The sequence below is a fragment of the Euleptes europaea genome, chromosome 12 (assembly GCF_029931775.1).
Source record: "Euleptes europaea isolate rEulEur1 chromosome 12, rEulEur1.hap1, whole genome shotgun sequence".
Taxonomy (NCBI): domain Eukaryota; kingdom Metazoa; phylum Chordata; class Lepidosauria; order Squamata; family Sphaerodactylidae; genus Euleptes; species Euleptes europaea.
Window position 1 is genome coordinate 38,141,831 of NC_079323.1, and position 26,473 is coordinate 38,168,303.

At 43.1% G+C, this 26,473-nt stretch overlaps 1 protein-coding gene across 1 annotated transcript in view; it reads left to right on the top strand.

Annotated features, from left to right (window-relative positions):
* Positions 1-26,473, top strand: part of NECTIN3 (nectin cell adhesion molecule 3) — a 74,824-nt gene that overhangs the window by 11,145 nt on the left and 37,206 nt on the right. Inside the window, exons 2-3 of the mRNA XM_056858180.1 lie at positions 13,852-14,190; positions 23,098-23,394. Of these exons, the coding sequence (XP_056714158.1) occupies positions 13,852-14,190; positions 23,098-23,394 (636 nt within the window). The remainder of the gene's footprint in view (positions 1-13,851; positions 14,191-23,097; positions 23,395-26,473) is intronic.

A 26,473-nucleotide genomic window follows, 5' to 3' on the forward strand; every position in this document is an offset into this window, starting at 1 on the left:
GTAGACAGGGAGATGTGTGGGACCCCCCAACCATCCCTGCTCCCCAATCTTTTCTTTCGGGTCCCACTGAAGTAGTGATACAGTAGGTGGGCGGGGGACGTTTGAGTTGTTGCTGCCCCTGGGGGTTAAGGTGGCAGTACTTGATGGGGGGGTGGGAGGAGCAGAAACCCGAGCTGCTGTGGAAGTAGCCTGGTGAGTGTGGGGGGAAGAGTGGCAAAAGGGGTGGGGGAAGAAATAGGGGAAAGTGAAAGAAGGGGGGGAGAAGGGATAGGGGTTGAGTGACAGAAGGAATGGAAGGGAAAAAGAGTTTCAAAAAAAGGGGTAGGGAATAGAGGAAGCAAAGGCAGGATAAATGGGATGCCCCCTTCCCACAAGGTCCTTGAGGGTCCCCACTTGTTAATTTCTCTACTTCTCAGTGTGGCCAGTTCTGTGTATTTTTAAATCCAGGGCCTGGAGCCACGAACAGACAAGACAGATCTTTCTACAAACCTGAGAAAAGCCCTAGGTTTATCGAAAAATCTATCTTAAAACATGCACACATTTGGGGTTAAGCCCCCAAATAATAGAAGCGGCACCTGTAGCTTTAACAAATGAATGCCTCTTGCAGTGGCCATTGCTAGACAACCACAACAGTATTGCCAGACTTCAGTCCTTGATTTCTGTTAGTAAAAAGCAGGGGCAGGGGGTTTCAAGGGCTGTTTTGATCTTTGACGGGGCAATCATTGGAGCCAGGCCTGTCAGCAGCCACCAGACAACTAGATACCACGTTACTTGCATGACACACACAGGGCTGGCTACTTGCTACTGTGCAACAGAAGCCACCCCACCCAAGTCAGTGTGGTATAGTGGTTAGAGTTTCAGACTACGATTTGGGTACCCAGTTCAGATTTCCCCTCTGCTGTGGAAGCTCAGTAGGTGACCTTGGGCCAGTCCCCTCCCCCCCAATCAGCCTAACCTACCTTGCCGCGTTGGTGTTATGAGGATAAAATGGAGGACAGGACAGTTATGTGAGCTGTTTTGGATTCTTGTTATGAAGGAAGGCTTTTTCTGCTGTCAGGTCACAGCTGATTTATGGCAACCCCAAGACAACAGCTGTTTGGTGGTGATTTGCCTGCCTACGATCCTGTCTTGACCCTGGTATTCCTTGGAGGTCTCCCATCCAAATACTGGTCAGGGCTGAGAGTGTGTGACTGGCCCAAGGTCACCCAGCAAGCTTCCATGGCGTGAATGGGGATTTGAACTTGGGTTTCAGGTAGCCTGCTCAAAGTTGACTCAGCCTTCCATCCTTCCGAGGTCGGTAAAATGAGGACCCAGCTTGCTGGGGGTAAAGGGAAGATGACTGGGGAAGGCACTGGCAAGCCACCCCATAAAACAAAGTTTGCCTAGTAAATGTCAGGATGTGACGTCACCCCATGGGTCAGGAATGACCCAGTGCTTGCACAGGGGACTATCTTTACCTTTTTCCCAGGGCCTAGTGAGACACCTTAACTACTACACTATGCTGGCTCTCTAAGGCAGGCTAGGAAGTAAATAATATAATAGCTGAAGATGGGCAGACAAATGGTAGGTTGGTTGGTGAGTGTGAAGAAGAGACAGAAGCAGGGAAGGAAGGTGAGGGAGTACCTAGGAGTAGGAAAAGAAGACATAATGTGGGGGGATACAGGGAAAGGGAGGTGCCCCCCTGCAACTCCTTGTGGATAGCCCCCCATGCAACTGGGCCCAGCCTAGTGGCTGGCGCTGCACAACTCACAACTAGGCTGTAGCTTTCCTAGGTAGAGGCTGCCACGGGTAGGGAAGGAGGGAAAGCTGAAGGTTGGGTGTGGGGACAGCTTGCTGAGGGGAAAAGAGAGAAGGAAGGTGGAAAAGGGGAGATGCCATGGAGGCTTTTAGGGAAGAGCAAGAGGAAATAGCGGGGGAGGGGAAAATGGGATTACCCCAGCAAGTTCTTTCGGGTCCCTGTTTATTTGTATATATATATCACAGTATTTTTTCATATTGTAGCTTGAATAAAATTACAAGAAACTGAAGTGCTTAGTCATAGGTTTTGTGGTGCAGTTATTAGAAAATATTGTTATTAAAATACAAAACTCTTAAGGCTGAAATAAACTAAGCAGCCTCATTTTGCAGCTGGCTCCTAGAATGAAAGAAAATTTGCCAAGGTCTGTATTTTTGCTAGCATGAAACAGCACTTGCTGCACAACTCTTCCTTGTTTTTAGATCTGCACAGATTCAGAAGTTATTTGCTAGCGGTCTGAGACTCCCACCTGGGATAATCTAATCCTGGCTAATTCTTAATGCAGCAAATGTTACTATGCTCCAGCTCTGAAAGACAGTTTTATGAGAAGAACACAGAGAACCGAACTGTTAATCAACTTTATCATAATAGCAGGAGTAAATAACCATCAATTAGAAAATATTGTTATTAAAATACAAAACTCTTAAGGCTGAAAAAAACTAAGCAGCCTCATTTTGCAACCATCAAAGGCGGTTATTCCCTAACCTTTCTAGTATCACTCTACCTGGGACCACAACTGCTGGCTGTCTTTGTCCCCTATTTCAGGGATAGCTTTGACTTGTTGCCTTTGGTTTGGAGGAGAATTCTAGTGTTTCATCTCATTTATTTAAACTGTGTCAGTGTTCAGTATTTTTTTTCTGATGTCTGTGTTCTTACAGTAATAGTTGTGCAGCAAACCTGCGCAACTCACCAACCTGCCATGAGCATAACAAACCTTCCTGGCATTGTAGAAACAGGGAGGAAGGAAATAGGAGATTTATTGAACCTGGTGACATGCATTTGGTGTGTTGTAGGCTTAATTTAAAAATAAATAGCTTAGAACAGGGGTCTACAACTTTGAACCTGTGGGTGCTGTAGCACTTATGCAAACATTGAGTGGTTTCCACCACTAAGTGGCTTCCACTGGGAACACAACTATCCATAAAATAGCTGCCATGGGGGCTTGGGGCCATTTACAGACTACTAATGTATTTGGAAAGAATGTGGTTAAGGGGAGACATGATGGAGGTCTAAATTTATGCATGGTATGGAGAGAGTGGACAGAGAGAAGCTTTTCTCTCATAATACTAGAATACGGGGTCATCTGCTGAAGCTGGAGGGTGTGAGATTCAGAACTGATAAAAGGAAGTATTCACACAATGCATAGTTAAATTGTGGAACTCCCTGCCCCAGGATGTGGTGATGGCTGCCAACTTGGAGGGCTTTAAGAGTGGAGTGGACATGTTTATGGAGGAAAGGGGTATTCATGGCTACTAGTAAAAATGGCTACTAGTCATGTTGCATACCTATTCTCTCCAGGATCAGAGGAGCATGCTTAATATATTGGGTGATGTGGAACACAGGCAGGATAATGCTGCTGCAGTCGTCTTGTTTGTAGGCTTCCTAGAAGCACCTGGTTGGCCACTGTGAACAGACTGCTGGACTTGATGGGCCTTGGTCTTATCCAGCATAGCTTTTCTTATGTTTTCTTATGAAGTTGGCATCAGGAAACACATTGGTGATGCCACCATGGTGGCCATGTACATTATATTGAGGATCACATTTGTATTTTTAATTAAACCTTTTCCCTAGCTCTCAGATGACAAAAATTAAGTTGCAAGTCCTAAAGTACTATAAAATGCTGCACTTGTAGCTCTGTATTGTTGAGTATATTTTGCAATTTTGCTAGTAGAAAGCTAAGCATTTATACTTTTAAATTTCGCAAATATGCTTAATAGTACCATGCTATATGATAATTAAGATATAAATCATGCATTTAATGTTGTTACAGCAATAAAATAAGTTTAACTATGGGAAGAAAGCAAGTGTTCAATTTCATTTTTTCCAGAAAAAATAGTACAGGTCCCCCCCCCCCCCCGAGTTTCAAAATTTCCAGAATTTTTACATCTCTACATGGAATATATTTTTACATGGAGTTGGAAAAATGCACTGCTGACTAGACTGCTGCAGTCCCTTCTGACTGAACCTATCTGAACCTTCCCAGTGACTTTGGCTGAGGGGGAGGTGTTTGCATAGTGGTGCATAATGCTTCTGAGTCAGCATAGCATCATAGCAAAGAAAATTTACCTTCACACCTAACTGCTGTGGCTTTAGACAATTCTGGTACATCATTATGGTTTTTGGTATTATCATTTCCCTTTTAAAAGTTGGTGTCTAAGAGTGCTCCCCTTTTTAAGCAACAGGCCCATTGGGCATGTCCCCAGATCCAGAGAAGATCCATTATGTTTCTAGAATTATTACTGAAAGGTTTGAAATGAAACTTGAAAAATTTCAGGGAGCATTTGGTTTCACCAGGGACAGAAAGCTATGGTTTCACCAATCAGATGTTATTTAGGAGACTTCCTTGCATATCACCAGCTTTCGTACCTGACCAAATTCCTATCACCACAATTTGTTTTGTAGCTGCCCTGTTGACCATAGTCAACCAGCCTTTTCCACTGTTAGTTATCGATGGTGCTATGCTCATCTGGCTACAAGACAGTATGATCTGATATGTGTTATTAAATGTTGACTACTATCAGACTGTATTCTTGAACTGCTGCTAACCTTCTGTAATTGGGTCTAGTAGGGGATGCTTGTTCTTTTCTTTTTTAAGATCTATGATGTACTGCCATTGTTAATCTTATTTTGAGACCTATATCAGACCTCAAGAAGCTGGTTACAGTGGCTTGTTGCTTTGTGGTGCTGCTTTCAGGCTTCTGGAATGCATGGTTAATGCTCGGCTGGTTTGGTTCCTGAGCTTGAACTACAGGCATATACGCTGTGTGGCTTCTGCAGATACTACAGCTGATCACTTCTTCAGTTGGAAACTTGTCCAGAAAAAAACTGTTGTTACAGGAGCTGGCGTCTTTTGACCTGGTAAAAACTTATGATACCTCTTGGAACAATGAAATCATCATATACCTTTGTGATTTTTGATGAAGAGGCAATCTGTCTTCACAAACATTTGTTCTGAAGGACCTGTGTTTGCCATTAGCTTGAGTGTGTGTCTGTATGGGGGGACGTTCTCTCAAGGTGGTAGTGTTGGAGTGGTTCTTCTCTAACAAGATTTATGGCATTGCTACATTTTATTATTTATTTACATTTTTGTGCTGTGTTTCTAGAATCCAGCTCAAGCTGGTTTATAAATAAAAATAATATTATAACGTTATCATAAGTTCAGCATAAAAACAAAACAAGCCAGGGGCATAAAAATAGCATATACGACAATATCCAATATGTATCTGAAAGACTTTCTGATATATAGCAAATTCTCTATTATATACTAGAAATAGTATGGTGTACTAGAAATTCAGCAAAAATTTTGTCACTTATTTGGGGGAGCTGTACTAATTGATTATAAACTTTCTCTAATTGTGTATTCTTTTAGTGGAGTTGCTTGCCTTCTGGTATGGAACCATGAATGGGCCAGTGGTCATCTCAGTGGTTGCGGAATCTACATTCTTGGGCCAAAATAAATCTTGAAGCATGTTAAAATTTGATCAATGTGTTTGTCTTAAAAGTGCAACAAAACTCTTCTGTTTTGATTACAGCAGACTAACGTGGCTATACCTGTGGAAATTAAATTCTTAGGATTGGTGCTGAACAAGAAGCTTACATTTCCTGCTGCACAGAAAACTGCTGAAGATTAAATATGCAAAGGCACTATTCTGAGAGCTCTTCTTGATGGAGAGTAGACCAAACATCTCTGCTGAATATGTATAGGACTTTACTCTGGTCCAGACTGGATTATGGCACTATCTTATATAATTGTGCATAGCTTTGAAAAAGCTAGCCCCAGTTTTTTGGCGCTAAGGACTTGTAATATGCAAAGGAGCATATATTTTGTGTGTGTGTGTAAAGCGTCTATGTCCAAACAACTAAATCCATGTATTGCACCATTTTATCTGTGGTATCTGCAGATTGTCCCTGACACTCTGCCCTGACCTGGATGACCCAGGCTAGCCTGATCTCGTCAGATCTCAGAAGCTAAGCAAGGTCAGCCCTGGTTAGAATTTGAATGGGAGACCACCAAGAAAATTCAGGTTGCTATACAGGGGCACACAGTGGCAAACCTTCTCTCTTCGTGTCTTGCCTTGATCCCCTATGGGGTCACTAAGTTGGTTGCAACTTGTTGGCACTTTACACATACACACCTGACACTCTCTAGGAATAACGGGTTGTATACAGACTAAATTATCTGTTAATGGAAGGTATTTCTTCTGCCTTCCTTGTCTTGCTACAGCCCACTAAGCTCCTTGAAATGCTTCCCCTGGGGGACGGGAACATTTTGGGAAGCTTGGTTGGCTGCAGGGGGAGGGGGAGAAAGGTGCAGAAAGCACTTCCATTAAGTTGCTGTTGATAGAAGTTGCTTCTATTAATGGAAGGGGGATTTTGGATCCAACCCACTGTGTTCAAGCTGTGATGGGGAAACTTGTTTGCTGCTTGAAGATTTTGATTCTGTCTTCTGTTCTTAAATTTAAATCTCACCATTGGCAGTTGTTACTGAATAATATTGCTATTGTAACAGAATATTTCACCATTTAGGACAGGTATGTCAAACATAAGTCCCGAGGGCTGGATCTGGCCCCTTGAGAGCTCTTACCTGGCTCATGAGCTAGCCGAGGCAGCCCCCCCCATCTCAATCTGGGCCAGCAAGGTAAGGCCCGGCCCGACCAAGTGACATTTATGTCATATCTGGCCCTCGTAACGATTGAGTTAGACACCCCTGATTTAGGACTAACAGGATTGTTCACACTTTCTGTTCATTTATGAGTTTGAACATTGGCCGGCTGACAGCCAAATATTCCATGAAGCTACATATGCTGGTGTGTAATTGGCAGCTTGCCCTGACCTGGTTACCCCAGGCTAGCCCGATCTTGTCAGAAGCTATGTGAGGTCAACCCTGGCTAGTATTTGGATGGAAGACCTCCAAGAAACACCAGGGGGATTCAGGCAAAGGCAAACGACTTCCGAGCATCTCTTGTCTTAAAAACTGTACAAAGTCACCATAAGTCAGCTGTGACTTGACGGCAAGATAAATAAATGGCAGCTTAACTTTTTGTTTTATCTATTTTTATGCTGCATTTCCACCCAATTCAGAGTCCCCGAGGTGGCGAGCATTAAATCAAACATTAAAACATTTCAGACATTAAAAAGCATTTAAAATACAAATACATACAACATTTCTAAAACAAATAAAATATAAAAATGTAAACACATAAACACACATAAAAAGTTAGTAAGGTAATACCGAACAAAACAAGCATGTAATCATGGTATACTTCGTTAATAGTTTTTATTCTGTTCTCTTTTTAAAATTTCATTCTTTTAAACTATTTTGTTAGTACTCAGAATCACAATGAACCACTCTGTTTAAGCCATAGACGAATAAACCATGGTAAGAATTCCACAGCAGCTAGTCTGCTGCTTATTTTTTTCCACGCCTCTAAGAAGAATCCTCAAATCCCATGCTTAACTCCATTGTGTTGCCCAGCTGCTGGCAAAATGTCACTACATATGCAACTTGCTTGCTATTGATCAGCTGAAATAAATAGACAAGGCAAGGGAGGGGACTACGACAAACCAAGCCTTCTCCTCCTTTCTGCTAATAATGGTCAGTCACTCTCATTTTTTGTTTTGTTTTAGCCACTTCACTGAATTGGCTAAACTTTCTTTTACTCGAAATAGTTATAACAGTTCCTTAGTTCCCCATTTATAGCCACATCACTTGGAATTCCCTACACTTATCTTTACTTGAAATAGATTTGACAGCTGTTCTCTTCCATGTCTTTTTGTTTCACCACATTAACTAACCTTGAGAAGCAACACATAACCATGTCCAGGTCATACACACACTCTGTCTCTCTCTTCTGATATACTAGAGAGGGAGTGTGTTGTCTGAAGAAGGAGCTGTCTTCAGGAGGAAGAAACTGGCAGTAGGTGGCATGTAAAGTATAAGAGTGGTTTTGTGTGGAGGAATTTCCACTATATGTGTTGGCAAATTGAATAAAATCATGTAATTAAGTAATCCCTCTTGTTCCTTTACTTTTGGAATTTCCCCTTCAGAAAATCTGAAGCAATAGTCTTGCATGGTGAGTTGAGTCCTGACTAACAAAGAAGGGGGCACTGAGATGATGTGGGAAATCTTATACTCTAATAGTGAAGTCGGCCAAATCTTTAGATACTTAAATCCAGTGACTGGAGCTGTGAATGGGCAAGACAGATCTTTCTACAAACCTGAAAAGGGCCCCAGGTTTGCAGAAAAATGTGAAATCTAAAGAAAAAAATACATTGAGGGGGTTAATCAAATACAGTCCTAAATAAACTGTCTTCGATTGCCTTCTGAAGATTGAAAGTGAGGGGCTCGGGCTCACCTTTTTGGGAAGTTGTTCCATAATTGTGAGACTGAAAAGGCCCTTTCTAGTGCGCCTACCAGATGAGCTTCTTTGACTGGTGGGACAGTCAGGAGGGCCTCTATGATCTTCGTTACCGAGCAGGAATATACGGTAGAAGACAATCCTTCAGATTTCCCAGTCCAAGCCATGCAGGGTTTTAATAAACAAAACCAACACCTTGAATTGGGCTCAGGAACGGATTGGTAGCAGAATAATTGCTATAGTATTGGGATCATATGCTCCTGACAGATGGCCCTGACTGGCAGTCTAGCCTCAGAATTCTGTACTAGGTGCTACCTCCTTCAGCAGAATCCCACTGATGGTGGTCCTGCCCCTGCAAAAGTCCTGGCTTTATCCCAGAAGGCCAGGGAAAGGTGATGCAAGCCTGTCTTCTATCCCTCAAACTGCTGACTCAGGGGCCTGCTCCAGCAAAGAGATGTAGATATCAGGCAGGAGTCCCACTGATGAGGTTCTAGGCAGCAACAGCAGGCAACTGGATGATTTAGCCTTCCACTTTCATTCAGGTAGATTCTGGACTTCTTCTCTTAGCTGATCACAGCCAGGAAATTATGCCAGTGGGGTATTCTTCACGGAGATTTGCTGCTGTTTCGATGCTGATTTGCGTCGGAGGGAAATTTTGGTTATTTACTCCAGATCCGTGTTTTCCCCCACTGAGCAAAATAAGCCGGGTTAAAAGAGGCAATCCAAACCACTTCTGAGCCGTACTTTCCAGTAGAAGAGCGTTTTGTTGCTCGGATGCCCATGAAAAAATGTTTGCTTCGCTCCCCGGGACGTCTCCTTTCTCCTCCCCCAAGAACGGTGATTGGCTGGGGGAGTTGCCACTCTAACAACATCGCACCGGCAGGAGGGAGACCCAAAGCAGACTGGCTGCCCCTCTTCAGAAGGGTGATGGGGGTTTTGGCTTGGATTTGCCGCTTTCAGGATGCCCCCCCAACACACACACACATACAAAGGATCGCACCGGCTGGAGGGAGACCCAGAGCAGACTGGCTGCCCCTCTTCAGAAGGGTGATGGGAGTTTTGGCTTGGATTTGCTGCTCTCAGGATGCCCCCCCCCCAACACACACACACAGGATCGCACTGGCTGGAGGGAGACCCAGAGCAGACTGGCTGCCCCTCTTCAAAAGGGTGATGGGGGTTTTGGCTTGGATTTGCCGCTCTCAGGACACCCCCCCCCCCAACACACACACACATAGGATCGCACCAGCTGGAGGGAGACCCAGAGCAGACTGGCTGCCTATCTTCAGAAGGGTGTTGGGAGTTTTGGCTTGGATTTGCCGCTCTCAGGACACCCCCCCCCCAACACACACACACACAGGATCGCACCAGCTGGAGACCCAGAGCAGACTGGAAGCCTCTCTTCAGAAGGGTGACGGGAGTTTTGGCTTGGATGTGCTGCTCTCAGGATGCCCCCCCCAAACACACACAGGATCATGGGAAGAGTGGGCGGGATTAGGCGGATTTGGAGCGGTGAGTCATGAGCGGCAGCAGACGTAAGCAGCGCAGAGAAGTGCGCTGTTTCTCCCGTGAAAAATTGAAAATGCCTCGGGATGGGGGGGAGAATCTGCGCGGCCATGAAAAAGCTATTTAAATCGGTTTATTGTTTGCTCCGATTCGAAACCGAAGCAAAATCCATCGTGAAGAATACCCCAGTGTTTAGACATGGGGAGGGGTCTATACTCCTCAGTATTGCTGAAGGGGGAAGTTGGTATGCTTTGCTGTTCCTTTTAACTGTTAAATGTACTGTTTGAACTTCCACCTTGCCTGCTCACCAAACGTTTTTGCATAGTTGCTATCTGATTTACAGCTTGTGGATCTTCTTTCTTGCGGAAAAATATTCATCTGAGTATTCCCATTCATTTTTTTTAAAAAAAAAAAACTATCGGTTGTCTGAATTCTTTTTGTTAAAATACTTGAAAGTTCAGAGACGACATGTTTCTTGTACATCAAAGTGGAAGAATAGTGATACGTTGGGAGTGTGCTGCCATATTTATTTATTTCATTTGTACCCGGCTTTTCTCCCCAATGTGGCCTGATAATGTTGTGACCCCAAACAAACAAACAAACAAAAACACCACTCTCTAGCAAGCTACCTTGTTATTCTCTATAGGCCTCTGTTTCCATCTCCAGGACAGTTGCTGGCTTTTGCATATCAGTCCAGTTTGGGTCCAGCCTGTTTATTTTCTTTTATCTCCCTTCATTGCATCACTTGATGTCTGGGAGAGAGCAGAGTCTACCTTTACCACATAAAACATACTATCTGCTTGGAAAGTTTCTACCTACCAAGGGAGTTTCTTTTAACCTTTTAACTTACTGGTGGTGACATCTCTCCCACTGGTTTCTTACAGCTATTAAACAGTATGGGGGACAGAAGGAGAGACAGCCCTTATCTAGCCTTATCTCATCAGAGCTCAGAAGCTAAGCAGGGTTGGCCCTGGCTAGTATTTGGATGGGAGACCTTCAAGAAATGCCAGGGTCATGACATGGAGGCAGGCAATGGCAAACCACCTCCATACTTTTCTTGTCTTGAAAATCCTATGGGGTCACCATAAGTCATCTGTGACTTGACAGCAAAAAAAAAATGTTCATGGTGTGTGTGTGTAACCTCTTAACTAAGCACCCAACCTAAATGCATTTAGTGTGTCCTTTGCAACAGAGCTAACTTGTATTGACTTGGACAAGCACCTGTACATGCACCAAGTAGCTGGGTTTCTGCACATTTTTACTGTGATTGGGGCATCTGAATACTGCTTTGAATTACCTCATAGAAATCATAGAGTTGGAAGGTACCTCCAGGGTCATCTAATCCAACCCCATGCACAATGCAGGAAATTTACAACTATCTTCCCCTCCCCACACCCCGAGTGACCCCTACTCCTTTTTATCCCTTAGAAGCTCCTTGATCAATTGATCTTGAGCAGCATATATCTAGTGTTGGAGGGATATAAGGACTGAAATAGATCTTGCCACTGACAATGTAGCCTTGGGGTCCCTATCACTTAGTAAAAAAGGCATTATGTCAGTCACAGAAGCATTGGATTTGTATATTAAAAGGGGGGAAATATAGCGCGATCGAAGTTCCTCGTAAAAGCGGCATTCCAAAAGGGCATGGGCTAATGAGTCAATAGAGCCAGAAGAGCAAGGGCAGATCCTGTCTGAGTATGGTATATTCAGAATTCTGCCCTGCATTACCATAGAAGGGTTAGCATTCAATCTAGCCAAGCAAAAAGCTCTACAGAGACGAGGAGTTGTCAGATAATATGTATAGGCAGGCAGACCACGTGGAGGGGGTATTCCGAAGAACTGGGATGAACAGACGCGACGAGCACGAAAAGTAGTGCTGTTATAATCGAGCTCTTTAATGTGCTTTTTAATTTTGGTAAAAGCTTCAGTTTTCCCAATATCTAATAACATATCCTGCGAGAAGCCCAACAACGCCAGTTTCTCATCTAAGATTTTTTGCCATGAGGATTTAAAAGGGTCATGCGTCAGAGAAGCTAGGAACCCCTCAGTGCTAAAGCACAGTTTAAGGTGTAGTTTAAAGGCGGCCAATGACCCCTACTCCATGCCCAGAAGATACCTTTTGCATCTCTGTTTATCTTAAGAGAGTGGGAAAATAGATCAGCAACATGGGAGTGCAGTGATCCAAGTGAACATGAGCCAGGGTGATAATTGCATCTTGGATGAGCTGTATATCTCTACAGCGTGCCCACCTTATCTTTAAAAGCATTTCACTCATTCTAAAAGAGAAAATATTTCATATGAGGGTTTTTTTCAGGATTCCCTAATTTTCAATTTTTCTGCTGGAAAAAATGGGGAAAAGCCTCAGGAAAAAAAATGGAACCCCCTTCCCATTTTCCCATTTGTTTCTTCCAGGCCTTCACATTTCTAATACTGACCTTAGTTTTCTAAAAGCAAAATTAGCTAGTACTAGAGAGAGAACTCTGAAGTAGTGCACCCTGTTCTACCTTAGCACCTTTATTTTTGGGGTAGAAACTGTCTCATACAGCCACAATACTTGTATGTTATGTTAAACTTTGTTATTGAAACCTTCAAACTCTTCAATGGTATCATCAAATGTATTATTGAGTATTAATTGTCACCAGAATTATTCACATTATTCTTGAAAGTATGTTGTATGTGGCTACAGAATATGTAGGAATGATCATTATCTATTGCTGTAGATTGTCTTGCATTAAAAAAAAAATCAGTGCCATATTTTTCACTGAGTAAAACCTTCTCTTGAAAACATTTCACTTATTCCAGAAGAAAAAGTATTTTATAGGAAGTCCCCCCCCCGTGGTCTCCCAAATTTCCCATTTTTTTCATTGGAAAAAATGGGGGGGGGGAGGCCTTCAGGAGGGGAATGGAGGGAAGAAATATATTGATTTTTTTAGCCATGCCTTCACATCTTTAGAGCTGTCTAACATGTTTTGATCTCCTCAGCTATTTTGTTTGCAGTGGTAAACCACTTGTAAGCCCAAAATATACCTTTTTAAAAATCAAGGTAGAAAAACTTTACTGGGAAGACTGGGTTGCTGGAGGCTTTATTAGCAGTGTAAGTTGACTTTATGTTTAGACTTCTGTTATTTTTCTACATTACTTTTGAGAACTGAATAGTCCACTGAATAGTCAACGCAATACATAGGGGTTACCTCACTTGTATTTGCAGCGATGTATTAAGAGTTTGAAAATGTAATAAAAAATACTGTTCGCACTTTCTATGTATTCCCACTGATGTATTAAGAGTTTGAAAACGTTATAAAAAATACTGTTCACACTTTGGCCCCTTTAGCTGTGAAGACGTCTTCCAACCATTTATAAGCCGTGGTATCCAAAAACCCTTTTAAAGCGATGTTTTTTACAACATTTTCAAACTCTTAATACATCACTAGGAATACAAAGTGCGGTAACCCCCATAGTTAAACTACTTTCAAACCTTACACTTTGAACATACCGTCCAATTTCATTTTGTGCAGATTCTTGGTGTGTTGTTTAACAATATATCTGTAGAATTCCTGATTGCTAAATTTGTCTGGAATGCATTGTAGCATACAGCATTTTCACTACTGATTGTTAGTACTGTAACACTCACAATGTCGTAGCAGTGTAAACTTGCCTGTTCTTTCGTTGATAGGATCAGAGGAAACAAGTTTACACACATGGTACCAAAAAGTCCTGAATTTCTAGGGTGCTGCTATTTATGGCTTATTTGCTGGCAATGTCTATGAATGTCTTTTGTTCCTAGTAAATCGTTAGCAAAGCTATGAGTAGATCTGAGAAGCCCATTCTTTTAAGTGAGCTGGTCATTAATAAGTAACTGTATACAGTAGTAAAGCAAACTGTGGAATGAAGGATAAGATGGCAAAACAATGTAGCAGTAATAGCTGTGTGGCATATTCGACTAATATTTCCCCCCTCTCTTTTTCTGTCTTCAAGGTGCCTTAGCTGGACCAGTAGTTGATCCACATGTGAAAGCAGTGTGGGGGAAGGATGTTACACTGAAATGCATAATTGATATAAATGAAACATTAACGCAAATTACATGGGAGAAGATACATGGAAAGAGTGCACAGACTATTGCTGTTCATCATCCTGAATATGGATTTTCCGTTCAAAAAGAATATCAAGAAAGAGTATCACTTAAAAATAATTCGCTTACGGATGCATCAATCATCTTAACAAATGTTACTTTCTCTGATTCTGGAGAATATGTATGCAAAGCAGCCACATTCCCTCTTGGAAACTCCCAGTCATCAACAACTGTAGCTGTATTGGGTATGCTTGTTTCAATGTCTGTTTTGCACATCTTTTCATGTGAAATGTCTGTAGATCAAACTAAGTATGGTAACTTACAGTGAGTTTTCAATTACAAACGCTATTTCATGTTTCAATCTGGTTGAAAATTCTGTTTGCTTCACTTATGTTATTAATTACAAAATAGGTTTCCAGCTCTGTATACTGGGAAATCTGGCGTTTCTCACTATGAAAATCAGTAATGGCCACCAAGCTCCCCTAAAAGTCCACTAATACTAATCTATAGCTGCAAGAAAATGTTAGGTGTGTTCTAGGTGTTTTATGCATGGTCGCTTTAACCTCATTTATTCCCCGTTTCAGCCAGGATCATATTTTTCAGTATGCATGATATCTCATTCCTTGGAAGCTCAATGCTGTTTCGATGAAAACTAACCCGGCTATTCCCATTCCTCTTCTGGCCCAAATTAAACCTTTCATCCTGGCTCATTCCGGAGTCACAGAGTGTGCATACTCCGTTCTCGGGTTGCGCTTCCCCACGCCATCACACCCCACCCTTTTCCAACCCCCTCCTCAAAGCAGCATGCCGATGGTTAAACAAGGGGAAAACATAAGATTGGCTTCTCTCACAGCCAATCACAAAGCAGTGTGTAAAGAGGCAGGGATTCAAGTGCTTCCTGCTTCCTTGGAGCTCTTTCTGAGAAAAAGAAAGGCTTTTTTAAAACGAGGCTTGGATTTCTCCCCCCCCCTTCTTTCAGTTAGTTCTGTTTTTTTGTTCTTAAAATGCTTTTTATGCTGCAGTTGGGTTTGGGGGGAAGGAAATCTTCTCTCACAGGGAGTGCTGCAAAGTCAGCCAATTACAGAGCAGCATTTAAAGGGGTGGGACTTGATTTGAGCTTGGGAGACTGTTTTTCTGTATTCATAGTTCAGTTAGCACACAGTTTCATCCATGATCATTCAAGCCAATGCATACCGTTTCCCCCAACCCGGGTTACTTTAATGTGCGATGAACCCAGGTCCAAGCAGGGAGATCCAGCCCATGCATGAAAGACCCTAGACTGCATGGTTCACTTTACTGAACATGTGCTGTATGCCACCAATACTTTCCTTCCCTAGGTTCAATGTATGTGATCATTTCCCAGTTTTATTGTTGTGACATGCTTTGAGTAACAAATCTGACCAATTTTAGCTTATAATATTTAGCTGACATTTCCAAGCATACAACTCACATTAAAATGAAAAGTAATGATGCCAGCTGGTCTTGAGTTGGGGACCTTGTAATATGAACTTCTCCCCCAAGTCAAATGGTACATTTTATTTTGAATGAGACTGAGACTCTTGGTTCTCTATTGAAACAGGATTTGCTATCTAGCCCTGCTTATAATTATCCCCCTCTTATTTGCCAATACACACAGAGAACTTAATTTGAAAAAGGGAAGGCGATTGCTACATACAAATCCAATGCAACCTGAGTTTTGGAAAACTCTGAGCATGTTTAACAGCATTTCCTTCTGAGCTCATGGGATTCAACTTCTTGAATTGAAGAGGTCAACAGTCCCATTGGGTTTGTGTGTGGTAAGCCTCCTTGCTTCCTGTCCACCTTTTCACCTTATGTAGGGTAAATGTTCGTTTGGTTTTGTTCAGAAGAAAATGGGAACTGATTGGTCGGGACCTATGTTTTATCCATTTCGGTTTTTCCAAGCTGCCTTCTGAAATGCTTGGGAAAATCCCACTAAGTGGTTTCTTTCGTATTGACCACTTAACAGGAAGCCTCAAAAAACCTGAAATGTTTTGTAGGAAAGAAGGTTTTTTTTTCACACATTAGGTGAGATTGGATACAGAAGCAATTATTCAAGTGCTACGAAACTGATTGCTATAATAAAACTTAACTATTTAACCTGAAATCACAAAAACTTATAGTGGGATTAAATTAAAACATAAACATAAACCTTGTAACGCTATTGGTTTCATTGGAAGCATTCCTATTGATTTATAATAGCAGTTAGAAAATAGCAATTTAAATAGAGATTACATTACAGGAGGTTTCTAGTTGAAATAAGTTTCTTAAATTAACCAAAGTTATTTGTAGTTAATCAGGTTGATTGGTCTTAGTCAAGACTGTCTCCACTGTCCTGCTTCAAGAGCAACTCTTTAGATACTTTTGCTGATCTTTGTAGGCTAAAACCACAAGATGGTGATTAAGAATAGAGAATCTGAAACTGCCTCAGTTCTCAGAATTGTTTCAACATTAAATTTTATCAACTCTTTATTTCTTGAGGATTGAATAAGTCATGATATTAAGTTGGTGGTGTTAATTTGTCTTCCTTTTGGTCAGTGTTCTGAGCTGGACTTGGATCTTGAATACTCATTAGATCTTCCTATAGGAACAGGTCAAATATCTAAAAGCCAGATATCCAAAGCATTGCCACAGTAGGTTGAGGTGACATAATTTTCTTTTCAGTGATTATTAACCGTTAATCCTCAAGTGCCCCCCATTATATAACATTAGCATCCTTCCCAAACCGCAAGTAAACAGGATACAAAAACAGAACTCCAGACAAGGATCTTTATGCATAAGATATATACATTTGCCCATAAAAGCTCTGACTCTCCCCTTCCCCAAGGTTTGTTGATTGCCCCCTTGGAGGATCACTAAATTGGAGGCCCTGAAAGCTTGCTCCATCTAATTTGTAATTATTGTGTTTTGGGCACAAGGTTTCTTCTTTAAGATCTACCTGCTATATTGGCAATACCTACTGATATTTTACATAATCCCTTGGTAAAAATAGTATGTTGTCTTGACATTTGCTGCTAATTGACAACATCACATAGAGTTCATTTGGTCACCAAGGCAGCAGAAGCTAATGGTTTGCCTAGTGCCGTGTTGGCGAACCTATGGCACGCGTGCCGACTCTGGCACGCGTAGCCCTCTCTGCCGGCACGCGCCCGGCCGCCTCCAATCAGCCCCCGGGGAAGCAGCCTTCCTTCCCCTTTCCTTCCCGGGCTGGAGGCGAGGGGTCGAGGTGCGGCTTTGCCTGGCCCCGCACCACGGGCGGTCCGCAGCGACTCCGGATTGGCTCCTCACGCCCGAGGTCGGACTGGGAGGCGCTTCAGAACGGGGGCGGGGACAGCGGGCGAGCCGGGAGCGGTCGCCCTCAGGGCCCGCCTGTCCGCTCGCCCGCTGCAAAAGGCCCCCGAAGGCTGGGCCGCCACCTGCGGCGCCTCCCCCGCTCGACCAAGAGGAGCCGCCGCCGCTGCCCCGGTTCTGCCCAGCTCGCAGCCCAGCCAAGCGGCCTGCGAAGCGGCGCCGGGGAGCGGGAGCGGCCCGTGCTGTGGGGTGTGTGTGCTGCGATGGGGGCCGACGGGACTTGCGCCCAAGCAGCCCCCGGAGCCTCTGGGAGGAGGAGTAAGAAGACTCCTGGCCCAGCCTGGGCTCTGCTTAAGCTGCCAGAGAAACGCAGCGCTGCACGGCCCTCTCTGAAGCCGCAGCGTGCAGGAACGCTGCGGCCCTTTAAACCCCTTCTCGCCATCGGCAAGAGGAGGCGGGAGGGAGGAAGACGCTTCCCCCAAGCCGGGAAGGCGAAGCGTCCCTACACGCCGCGCAGCACAGCGGTTGAAACCTCTTTCGCACGCCGCGGAGGGAGGGAGGGAAAGAGGGAGGGGGGAAGAAGAGGAAAAAGCCAGTCGCTCTCCCTCCCGGGGGCGGAGCATGCGCGTGGGAGCCGATCAGGTGGAGGACTTTTGTGGACTTGGGGGGGGGGAGAGGTGGGAAGGCTGAAGCCCGGTCGCAGGAGCCGGCTGTGTGTGTATGTGAAGGCTTTTCTCTCTTTCCTTTTTCTGTCACTCTCCTATTCTTTCTCTCCTCTTTTTCTGTCTCTTCTCCCCCCTCTTTTTTTCTCCTTTCCCATGCTTCCTTACTTCCTTCTTTCTGTCCTTCATTCTTTCCTTCCTTCATTCCTTCCTTCCTTCTTTCTGTCCTTCTTTCTTCCCTTCTTTCCTTCTTTCTGTCCTTCTTTCCTTCCTTCTTTCTGTCCTTCATTCCTTCCTTCCTTCCTTCTTTCTGTCCTTCCTTCCTTCTTTCCTTCTTTCTGTCCTTCATTCTTTCCTTCCTTCCTTCTTTCCTTGCTTCTTTCCTTCCTTCCTTCTTCCCTTTCTTTCCTTCTTTCTGTCCTTCCTTCCTTCCTTGCTACTTTCTTTCCTTCCTTCCTTTCCTTCTTTCCTTCCTTCTTTCTGTCCTTCCTTCTTTCCTTCCTTCCTTCTTTCCTTCCCTGCAGATCGACCGCAGGCTGCAAGCTGCGCCCCCCTGGCACCTTGATTGCCTGAGCCCACCGCTGGCTGCCCTCCCACCTGGGAGGAGGGGGAAGACCTGGGGGAGTTGAGGCACCCTCCAAGCCTTCTCTGCATAGCCTCCCCTAAGGTTGCCAACCTCCAGGTGGTGGCTGGAGATCTCCTGCTATTACAACTGATCTCCAGCCAATAGAGATCAGTTCCCCTGGAGAAAATGGCCACTTTGGCCATTGGGCTCTATGGCTGTGCAGTCTTCCTCCCCAAACCCCGCCCTCCTCAGGCTTCACCCCCAAAACCTCCCGCCAGTGGTGAAGAGGCCCTGACAACCCTAGCTTCCCCCCCACACACACACCAGGAGATCTACGCCCGGTATGGCCCCCGAACGATGTTATAAATATGCAAATAGCCCTTGGCAGAAAAAAGGTTCCCCACCCCTGTTCTAAACTAAAACCTCAGTATTCAGGTTAAATTGCCGCATTGGCACTCGGCGATAAATAAGTGGGTTTTGGGTTGCAATTTGGGCACTCGGTCTCTAAAAGGTTCGCCATCACTGGCCTAGTGAATGGAGACAATACTACTTCAAAACAATATTAGCTGTGTATGTTCCTGAATCAGGTTTGGATGCTTTTGTGTAAATATGGAATATTCAAAATAGACATACGGTGAACTGCTGAGTTGTTGTAGGGCTGTCCCATTACCACTAGTTGCTTTCAAATGCTTGACTGGAGAAAGTCTTACTCTATACTTTCTGTGAAGTCCTGAATAACAGCCTTAAAATTCAAGCCTCAATTGGCTCCTAAAAACTTCAGAAACCCCTATTAGCAGGTATCTTGTTGAAATGTCCACTTTCCCTCCTAAGAATATTCCTGTGTTGCTTTGAACTTGGCATGTGCAATATTCTGGACGTTCTCCAAAGACTTCAATTTTACTGTTATTGTTCTTCAAGACAATGCCCCAAACATACTGAGTGGTGATGTACAGTCTTCCTATTTTGCCATGCTAATGTGGTGGGGGGCATGCCGTCCTGGGGTATGCCCATGTGCTTCATGGCCATTATTACAGTTCTGCAGGTGCACCAAAGGGAGCACCTCTTGCAATAAGTCCATGAGAATGTGTGTAATGTCTTATGCTGAGTAAACTGCTTCTGCCCGAGGAGCTCCCTCTGGTGATACTTTTTAGCAATTGTAGTTGGCTTTGGAAACCATTAATAATGTGATGTGGTTGTATAAGGTTGGTGTCATTAGTGTTTTCAAGTGTATAAGAGTTATTGGTGAACTTACAATATTTAATGAATATAGAAGGAACAGTTAACTGTATTTAAGCATTTGTTTCAAATGCTATAGCTACACCAATGAATCTATGAGTACTTACAGGACAGAGGAGATCCCATTATCCCCTTCTTTGATGCTCGGGGCGATGGCTGAGCTTGGGGCTAAAAATGTGCCTGATGCATTTTTAACTCTAAGCCTTCTCTCCCCCTACCAGTCAGGTGATGAGGAGGATCTGGACTTGGAGTAGAAAGCATTTAAAAACTGCTTTCCCTTCCAAGTCCTCCCCTCCTCCCGGTTATCTGGCCAGCAGTGCTACTGCTAGCCAGCAGATTGAGAGTTTAGGCTAAGTTGCTGCTGAGATCTTAAAGTGGTGCTGTGAGATTTCATTCAGCATTTTTTTATTATGCAGGATGTGTAGTGATAGGTTTTGGAGGCAACTTAAGCCCTCCTCTTTATGTTTGTGATTTTTGTGCACCTGTCCATTCTGTACTTAGCCCCGTTGTGTGGATTTTTTTGGTCCACACTCTGAGACCAAGTTGATTTATGATATTGACTGATTTGGTAATCCAAAGCTGCTGTCAGGGGTATTTGCTTTAAAAAAAGTTAAATAAGGGATTGCAGTCAACAATAAATGTGTGCATTCAGCTTTTGCTGAACCAAAAAAAATGCCCTTTTGGCTTTTTTCAGACCTAAAAAGGTGCCCTTTAGCAGAGCTGTAAAAGCCTTCTGAAGCTGAAGGCCATTTCTCAGAAGAGAGTGGTGGACAATTCCCAGCTCTGCCCTCTGCCTGTGGATACTTAAATCTAAAGATAGGGGACCCACTTTCTCCTTTATGTTTTTCTGCAGGATCAGGGTACCCCCTGAGTCTGCAAAAAAAATACAAAAAGTTTATAAATAAATAAATGGGGCTTTTTTAATCCCCCAGAACTAAATAAAGCATTTTCTGTGCTTGCACAGACAACACACTTACTCCCTTAGAGCCCAGTTGCAGTTGTGGTGGAGGAGCCTGGGCTCAGCTGCCACAGCCGAGTACCAGACAGATCCACTGTGTACCCTGGGAACCAGCAGCGGAGCCCAGGAGTGCAGTGGTGGCAGGAGATCCTGGGAACTGCCAGTGGGCCTGCCCATTGCTTTAAGGTAAGCGATGGGACAGGGAGGGGAGATGGAATTTCCCCCTCTCCCATGGTGGCAGTGGTGGACACCAGGAGCCACTCCAGACCCAAGCTGGCAAGAGAGCAGAGCTGGCAGGGAGGCCTTGCTGCACCCACACCGAGTGGCTCCAGGTGAGCTGGTGAGAGAGCACGGCTGGGGGGAGGAGGCCTGGAACCATGATGGGGGGAGATGGGATTCTCCCCTGTGAGTTTCACAGCCCCCCATTTGTTTGGTATAATGCTGAGAATCCTCCATCTTCTTTTCACTTACAGTGATCTTGTCGCTGATGATGATTTCACTCTTAAGACTTCTGAAAAGATAATGAAATCTTTAAGTTAAGGTATATGACAGGGATAGTAGGATGTGATAATAACCAGTATATAAAGGGAATAGGAGGAAAAGAATTTTTGGTGACAAGTGATAGAAGTGAACACTTGCCAATAGTCTAAGCATAAGCCATGCACAGATTATTTGAACTGTTTGGGTTACATAAAAGCTTGGTATTAACCAAAGAAAAATGTTATACAAACGTTTTTAAATTGGTTTACTTCCGAGAGCATCATTCCATGTTGAATGTTATTCTTAGAAGAACATAGAGTATACTTACTGGTTGTATGCCAGAGTATACTTACTTGGTGTATGCCAGATGCAGTTATCTGACTTTGTGATCATCGTTTGTCTTAAAATGTGTGGTTAGAATTGGAATCGAGGAAATACTTGGTATTAGCATGACTGACGGATCACCCAGGAAATTGTTCAGTCCAGGCGGCAAGTCTGTGGTAGTTGACTAGTATATTTGAGGCTTGGAATGTAATAGCTTAATATATGTTTTGTAGTTTGTGTGTATGAAACGGGATGAGGTCTTAATGAGTTTCTGATTCTTCGGAAGAAAACTACCTATACATTCTTTTAGCATTTGTCAGCTAGAAGCACTAATTTAATCATGACACTTTTGGTTTACAGGAAGTCAAACCTTGCATTAATTTTTCATGTATGTGAAATATAAACACTCAAATATTTTTATTTGGAAACATAGAATCCTCGACAGTAGTATCATACAGGGATGGGTGTGTATATAAATTTAGTTTGGTTACTTCTGAACCAATTGAACTTGTTACAGTTTAAGCAAACCCTATTAATTATGTTATATTTGAATGAATTTAAAGTTAAGGTGTTTCCAGGTTTGCAGTTGAGTAACAATAAAGCCTTGTTACTTGGTTTAGCTCAAATGAATATTTCTTTGTTAAGCAAGATCACAGAAGTCTTAAACTTCTTCCATTGAGAGATGATTAAGGTAACCCATAACTATTTTGCTAGTCATCTCTCATTTTTGAAATTTAAAACTTAAAAATTGTAGGCAGACAATGCATGGCGTTAATTACAGCTATTGCTCTTGGTGGGAGGGTTAGACAAATTCATAGCTCGGGTGAGTACACTAAAAATTGAACACTCAGAGGTAGCATGCTTCACAGTTATTCTGGCTTAATTCCATATCAGTTAGACAGGTGCAAAGGTTAAAGGAATACTAAGGTAACTGGACATATTGGTCCTACAAGACCGTTCTAGTATGTGCAATGGATTTGTAAACAATAGCATGTCAGACTTATTTTTATGCTTTTTGCTGTCAGGCAGAAGGGATTTTTAAAGTTCTAAACCTTATTCATTTGTAGATTTTCTTCATTTATAAATTATGTGCATTTTTTGCCATGATTACCTTTGATCAATGTATGCTTCCACCATCATCAGGAAAATCAAAGGGTTTTCCAAAAGCCCAGGTAACTTTTTCCCCACCATGGCCACAAAAGTACCAGAAATGTTACATCTTTGGTAACAAACTTATTGAAAATCTTTGCTCTGGCAACAACTTTAATTAGACTTCTGTCCACAGGGAGCTTAATATAAATTTGGTTTATTTAAAATATTTATAAAACTGTATTTATACAAGTCAAAGTTGCTGTTTGATCTGTTATGATTAAGTTTTTTGTTACCTTTAACTTTTATGTTAACTATCTGGTTAACTCATATACTCATAAATATGTGTCTCTAGTCAGGTGGGTGATTTGAAAAAAAAATATGAAAATTTATTAGAAATAAAAGGCCATATTCTAGGTATTTTATGGTAAGCGTGGTATTTCTGTAGTCACTGGTGCTGGGAGTCTTTTTGAAACTTAGCAAATTGATTAATGTGAGTTTCAATATTTATCTGTATTTTTTTCTGTAGTTGAACCAATTGTGAGCCTAACGAAGGGACCAAACACTTTAATAGATGGCGCCAATCAAACAGTTGCAGCCATTTGCACAGCAGCCACTGGAAAACCAGCTGCCAATGTTACCTGGGAGGGAGGTCTTGGTGAAATGGAATCCACTTCAACTTCATATCCAAATGAAACAGTGACAGTGGAGAGTCAGTACAAGCTTGTCCCCACCAGGTTTGCTAGAGGAAGACGTATAACTTGTGTTGTGCGACATCCAGCTTTGGAAAAGGAGATAAGACATTCTTATGTACTAGACATTCAATGTAAGTAGCTGATGCATGTTATATCTTCATCGCTTATTAATCTCCACAAAAATAAATGCTGTCTTTCTAGTACAAATCTATTATAATCTTAGCTTTTAGGTACTTTCAGATGGCTGTGAAAGTTCTTTGGAAGCATAAATGTGAGCTCAGCTGTCTGAAAGAACAGTTCATATGTTGTTACCTGCTATCTCTAATCTGGAACATAGATGTGAGGATACTAGTCAACCTCTTTGTTTTGTAGTACTGTATCCAGTTCAGCCTTAATTTTTAGTTTACTTCAACATAAGACCTAGATAATGTATCCATAACAACCAGTGACCTCGCTGGAGTAATATAAAATAATAACAGCTGTAGAAAAAAAATTGTAATCATTGTAAATGTGGTTGACCGTTTTTATTTTAAAATAGTAGTGGCTTTCTTTGCAATGAATGTCCTTTCATGCAAAAATGCATTTTTACAAGCAGAAATAAGTGCTAATGCCTTTGTCAATGACCTTGATATTTATGCCACCAATATCCAATTAGTATGGCATGTTTGCAAAACAACTCCTAATCTATGCTTTGATGAATCTGCTGGTACTTTCTTTTCTCTATCCACCTATTTTAATGCTAGTGAACTCTTAGTTTTTTTACTCCCTCCCAACATGATGTTTTAAAATAAAAGCCCCAGATTCAAATGTCTTGTTTTCAGTAACAAATTAGGAATATGTTCTCCCTCAAAATAAACATTCAAAATACTTTTTCAGTGTAGTCATGCTCATGATTGCCTTAAGTCTGTTGATTCCTTTCTAGTCAATCTACCTAGTAATTTCATGTTTAGGCAGAAAGCTTTCTTCATTCTCTGGTTATGCTTGTCTGAAGTGTTGCCCAAATTAAAATGTCATCTATGTGGTCTTCTGTATCTTCCGCATCCTCAACTGTGCTTGTCAGGTTTTTTGCAAATATATATATAGAACATAAATTAAATGGCAACCATTGCAAAACAGTATCTGCCACATGGTGTAATCAGGCTCTTCATAAACAAAGATGATACTGATATACAAAAGCATTATATCTATATCTCATTTAAATTCTTCCCTAATTGTTCTAAATAACCAACTGACAAGGCCAGTCCTGTTTAGAACCAAGATTAAACTATTATCATATATGCTGTACATTATAGAATAGGTAGAAAACAAAATAGCACACAAGAGAGAACTTAACATTTAACTAGATCATACATAATCATTAGTTGGTGGTAACCATTTGCCCCTGAAAAGTTTTTCTTTCATTTTTAGTTTTAGTTTTAAACTACCAGGTTATTACACACACACACCCCAAGACAGCATTGCACTCAGCTGAAAATAACTTGCTGGTAGTCCCTGGCCCCAGAACTATCTGGCTGTCCTCGACCAGGGCCAGGGATTTTTGGCTCTGGCCCCAGCCTAGTGGAACTCTGTCGAATGAGAGTCGTGCCCTGTGGGACCTAGCTCAGTTCTATAGGGCATGTAAGACGGAGATGTTCTGCCGGGCATATGATTGGGGACAGTGTCGGCTACGTAGATTCACTGGCCTCCCTGCCCCCCACCCCTTCCTTTTCTTCATTTCTCTCTCAGAGGGACTAGAAGGGCATCTTCAAAGTGGGTGTTTCTGTTTCCTCTTAACTTGGGAGGCAGGAACCAATTATTTAAATTTTTCCAGGCTACTGGGGTAAATGCCCCCTATAGCCATTCTATTTCCTGCCTTTATCGGGAGAGCAGCCTTTTTCGCAGCTCTTAGCTTTAAAGGAATAGATAGCCAGCCTTATTCTTCCTTTGTTCTGCCTTATCTAAACCTAATTCTACTATTCTATATCTTCCTTCCCTTCTGTCCTTTCGTTCAGGGTTTCAAGGGAGGAGGAAGTATAAAAGTTAGATTTTCTTGCCGCCCAACAAAATGGCGGCCAGGCATGACGATGCATTTATTGCGCAGTCGGATTTGGATCCCAGCCTCCTAACAGCTGTTACTCGAAGCTCGCCTCAGGAGCCTAGCCTACCCTCATGCAGCTATGCAGGGGACTTAAAGCCTAAAGCAAAGGGCAAGAGCGGTGCGAGCGGCGCCGGCAAGCACAAAAGAGCTGGCTCGGCCAACAACAAGTACGCCAAACACATTCTTGCCGCTGCCCGCTCTGCAGCCGTGTCGTTCAAAAGCGGAGTTAGCTCCGTGGCGGTTTGCGGTGGGGACTTCACAGCAGCGGCCACCACTTCTCCCACGCAGTCTGTAAGGGGGGAAGACGTTGAGGCTGGCAGCTCGCCCTTGCCTCCCAAACGTCCGTCCACAGGCAGCTCGCCTCCACATCAGGGACGGAACGAGGCATCGGAGATTTCTTCTGCCGGTAGGATTATTCTCCCCCCGATTCAGGATGCTGGGTTTGCCTTTTTAAAGGCAGAGCTTTCGAATCTAATTAGAGACGCCGTCACTGAAGGTCTAAGGGCGGCTCAACCCCCTCCTCCTTCCCCCTCTTCCCAGGCAAGCTCTTCCAATGCGGCACAGGACAAGGGCCCCAGGGCTGACCAAATGGGGGGGCAGATTCCTTTTCAGAGGGCAGATGGCCCACAAAGGCTGCCTTGAAAGACACTTCTGGAGCACAATCCTTCCAGGTTCAGGGAGGTACCACCCCTACCTCATCCGGGGATGAGGCCAGTGAAAAAGAGGAGGGGGAGTTCAGTTCAGACGGAGAGGATCTGATTGAACAGCCTAAACAATCTAGGGTTTTCAATGCAGAGGAATTCCCTCTTTTATTGACTAAAACCTTAGCAGCCCTTGATCTAGCAGAGACTCTGAACCTTCTCACTCCCAAAGAATAAAGGGCACCAAGGAGTTTTTCCATATGCATGACACCCCTGAAAGGGTTATACCAGTACCTGACTACTTCTTAACACTCATGAGATTGGAATGGGAAAAACCCATGGCATCCAAACTATTTCCTATTGCAGCAAAAAGGTTTTGTAATTTAGATCAAAACACCTCAGAACTCCTTAAGGTTCCCCCAGTGGAGGCCCTGGTTACTGCACTACACACCTCTGATATTGTCACGGAAGAGGGTCAGGCCATGATCAGCT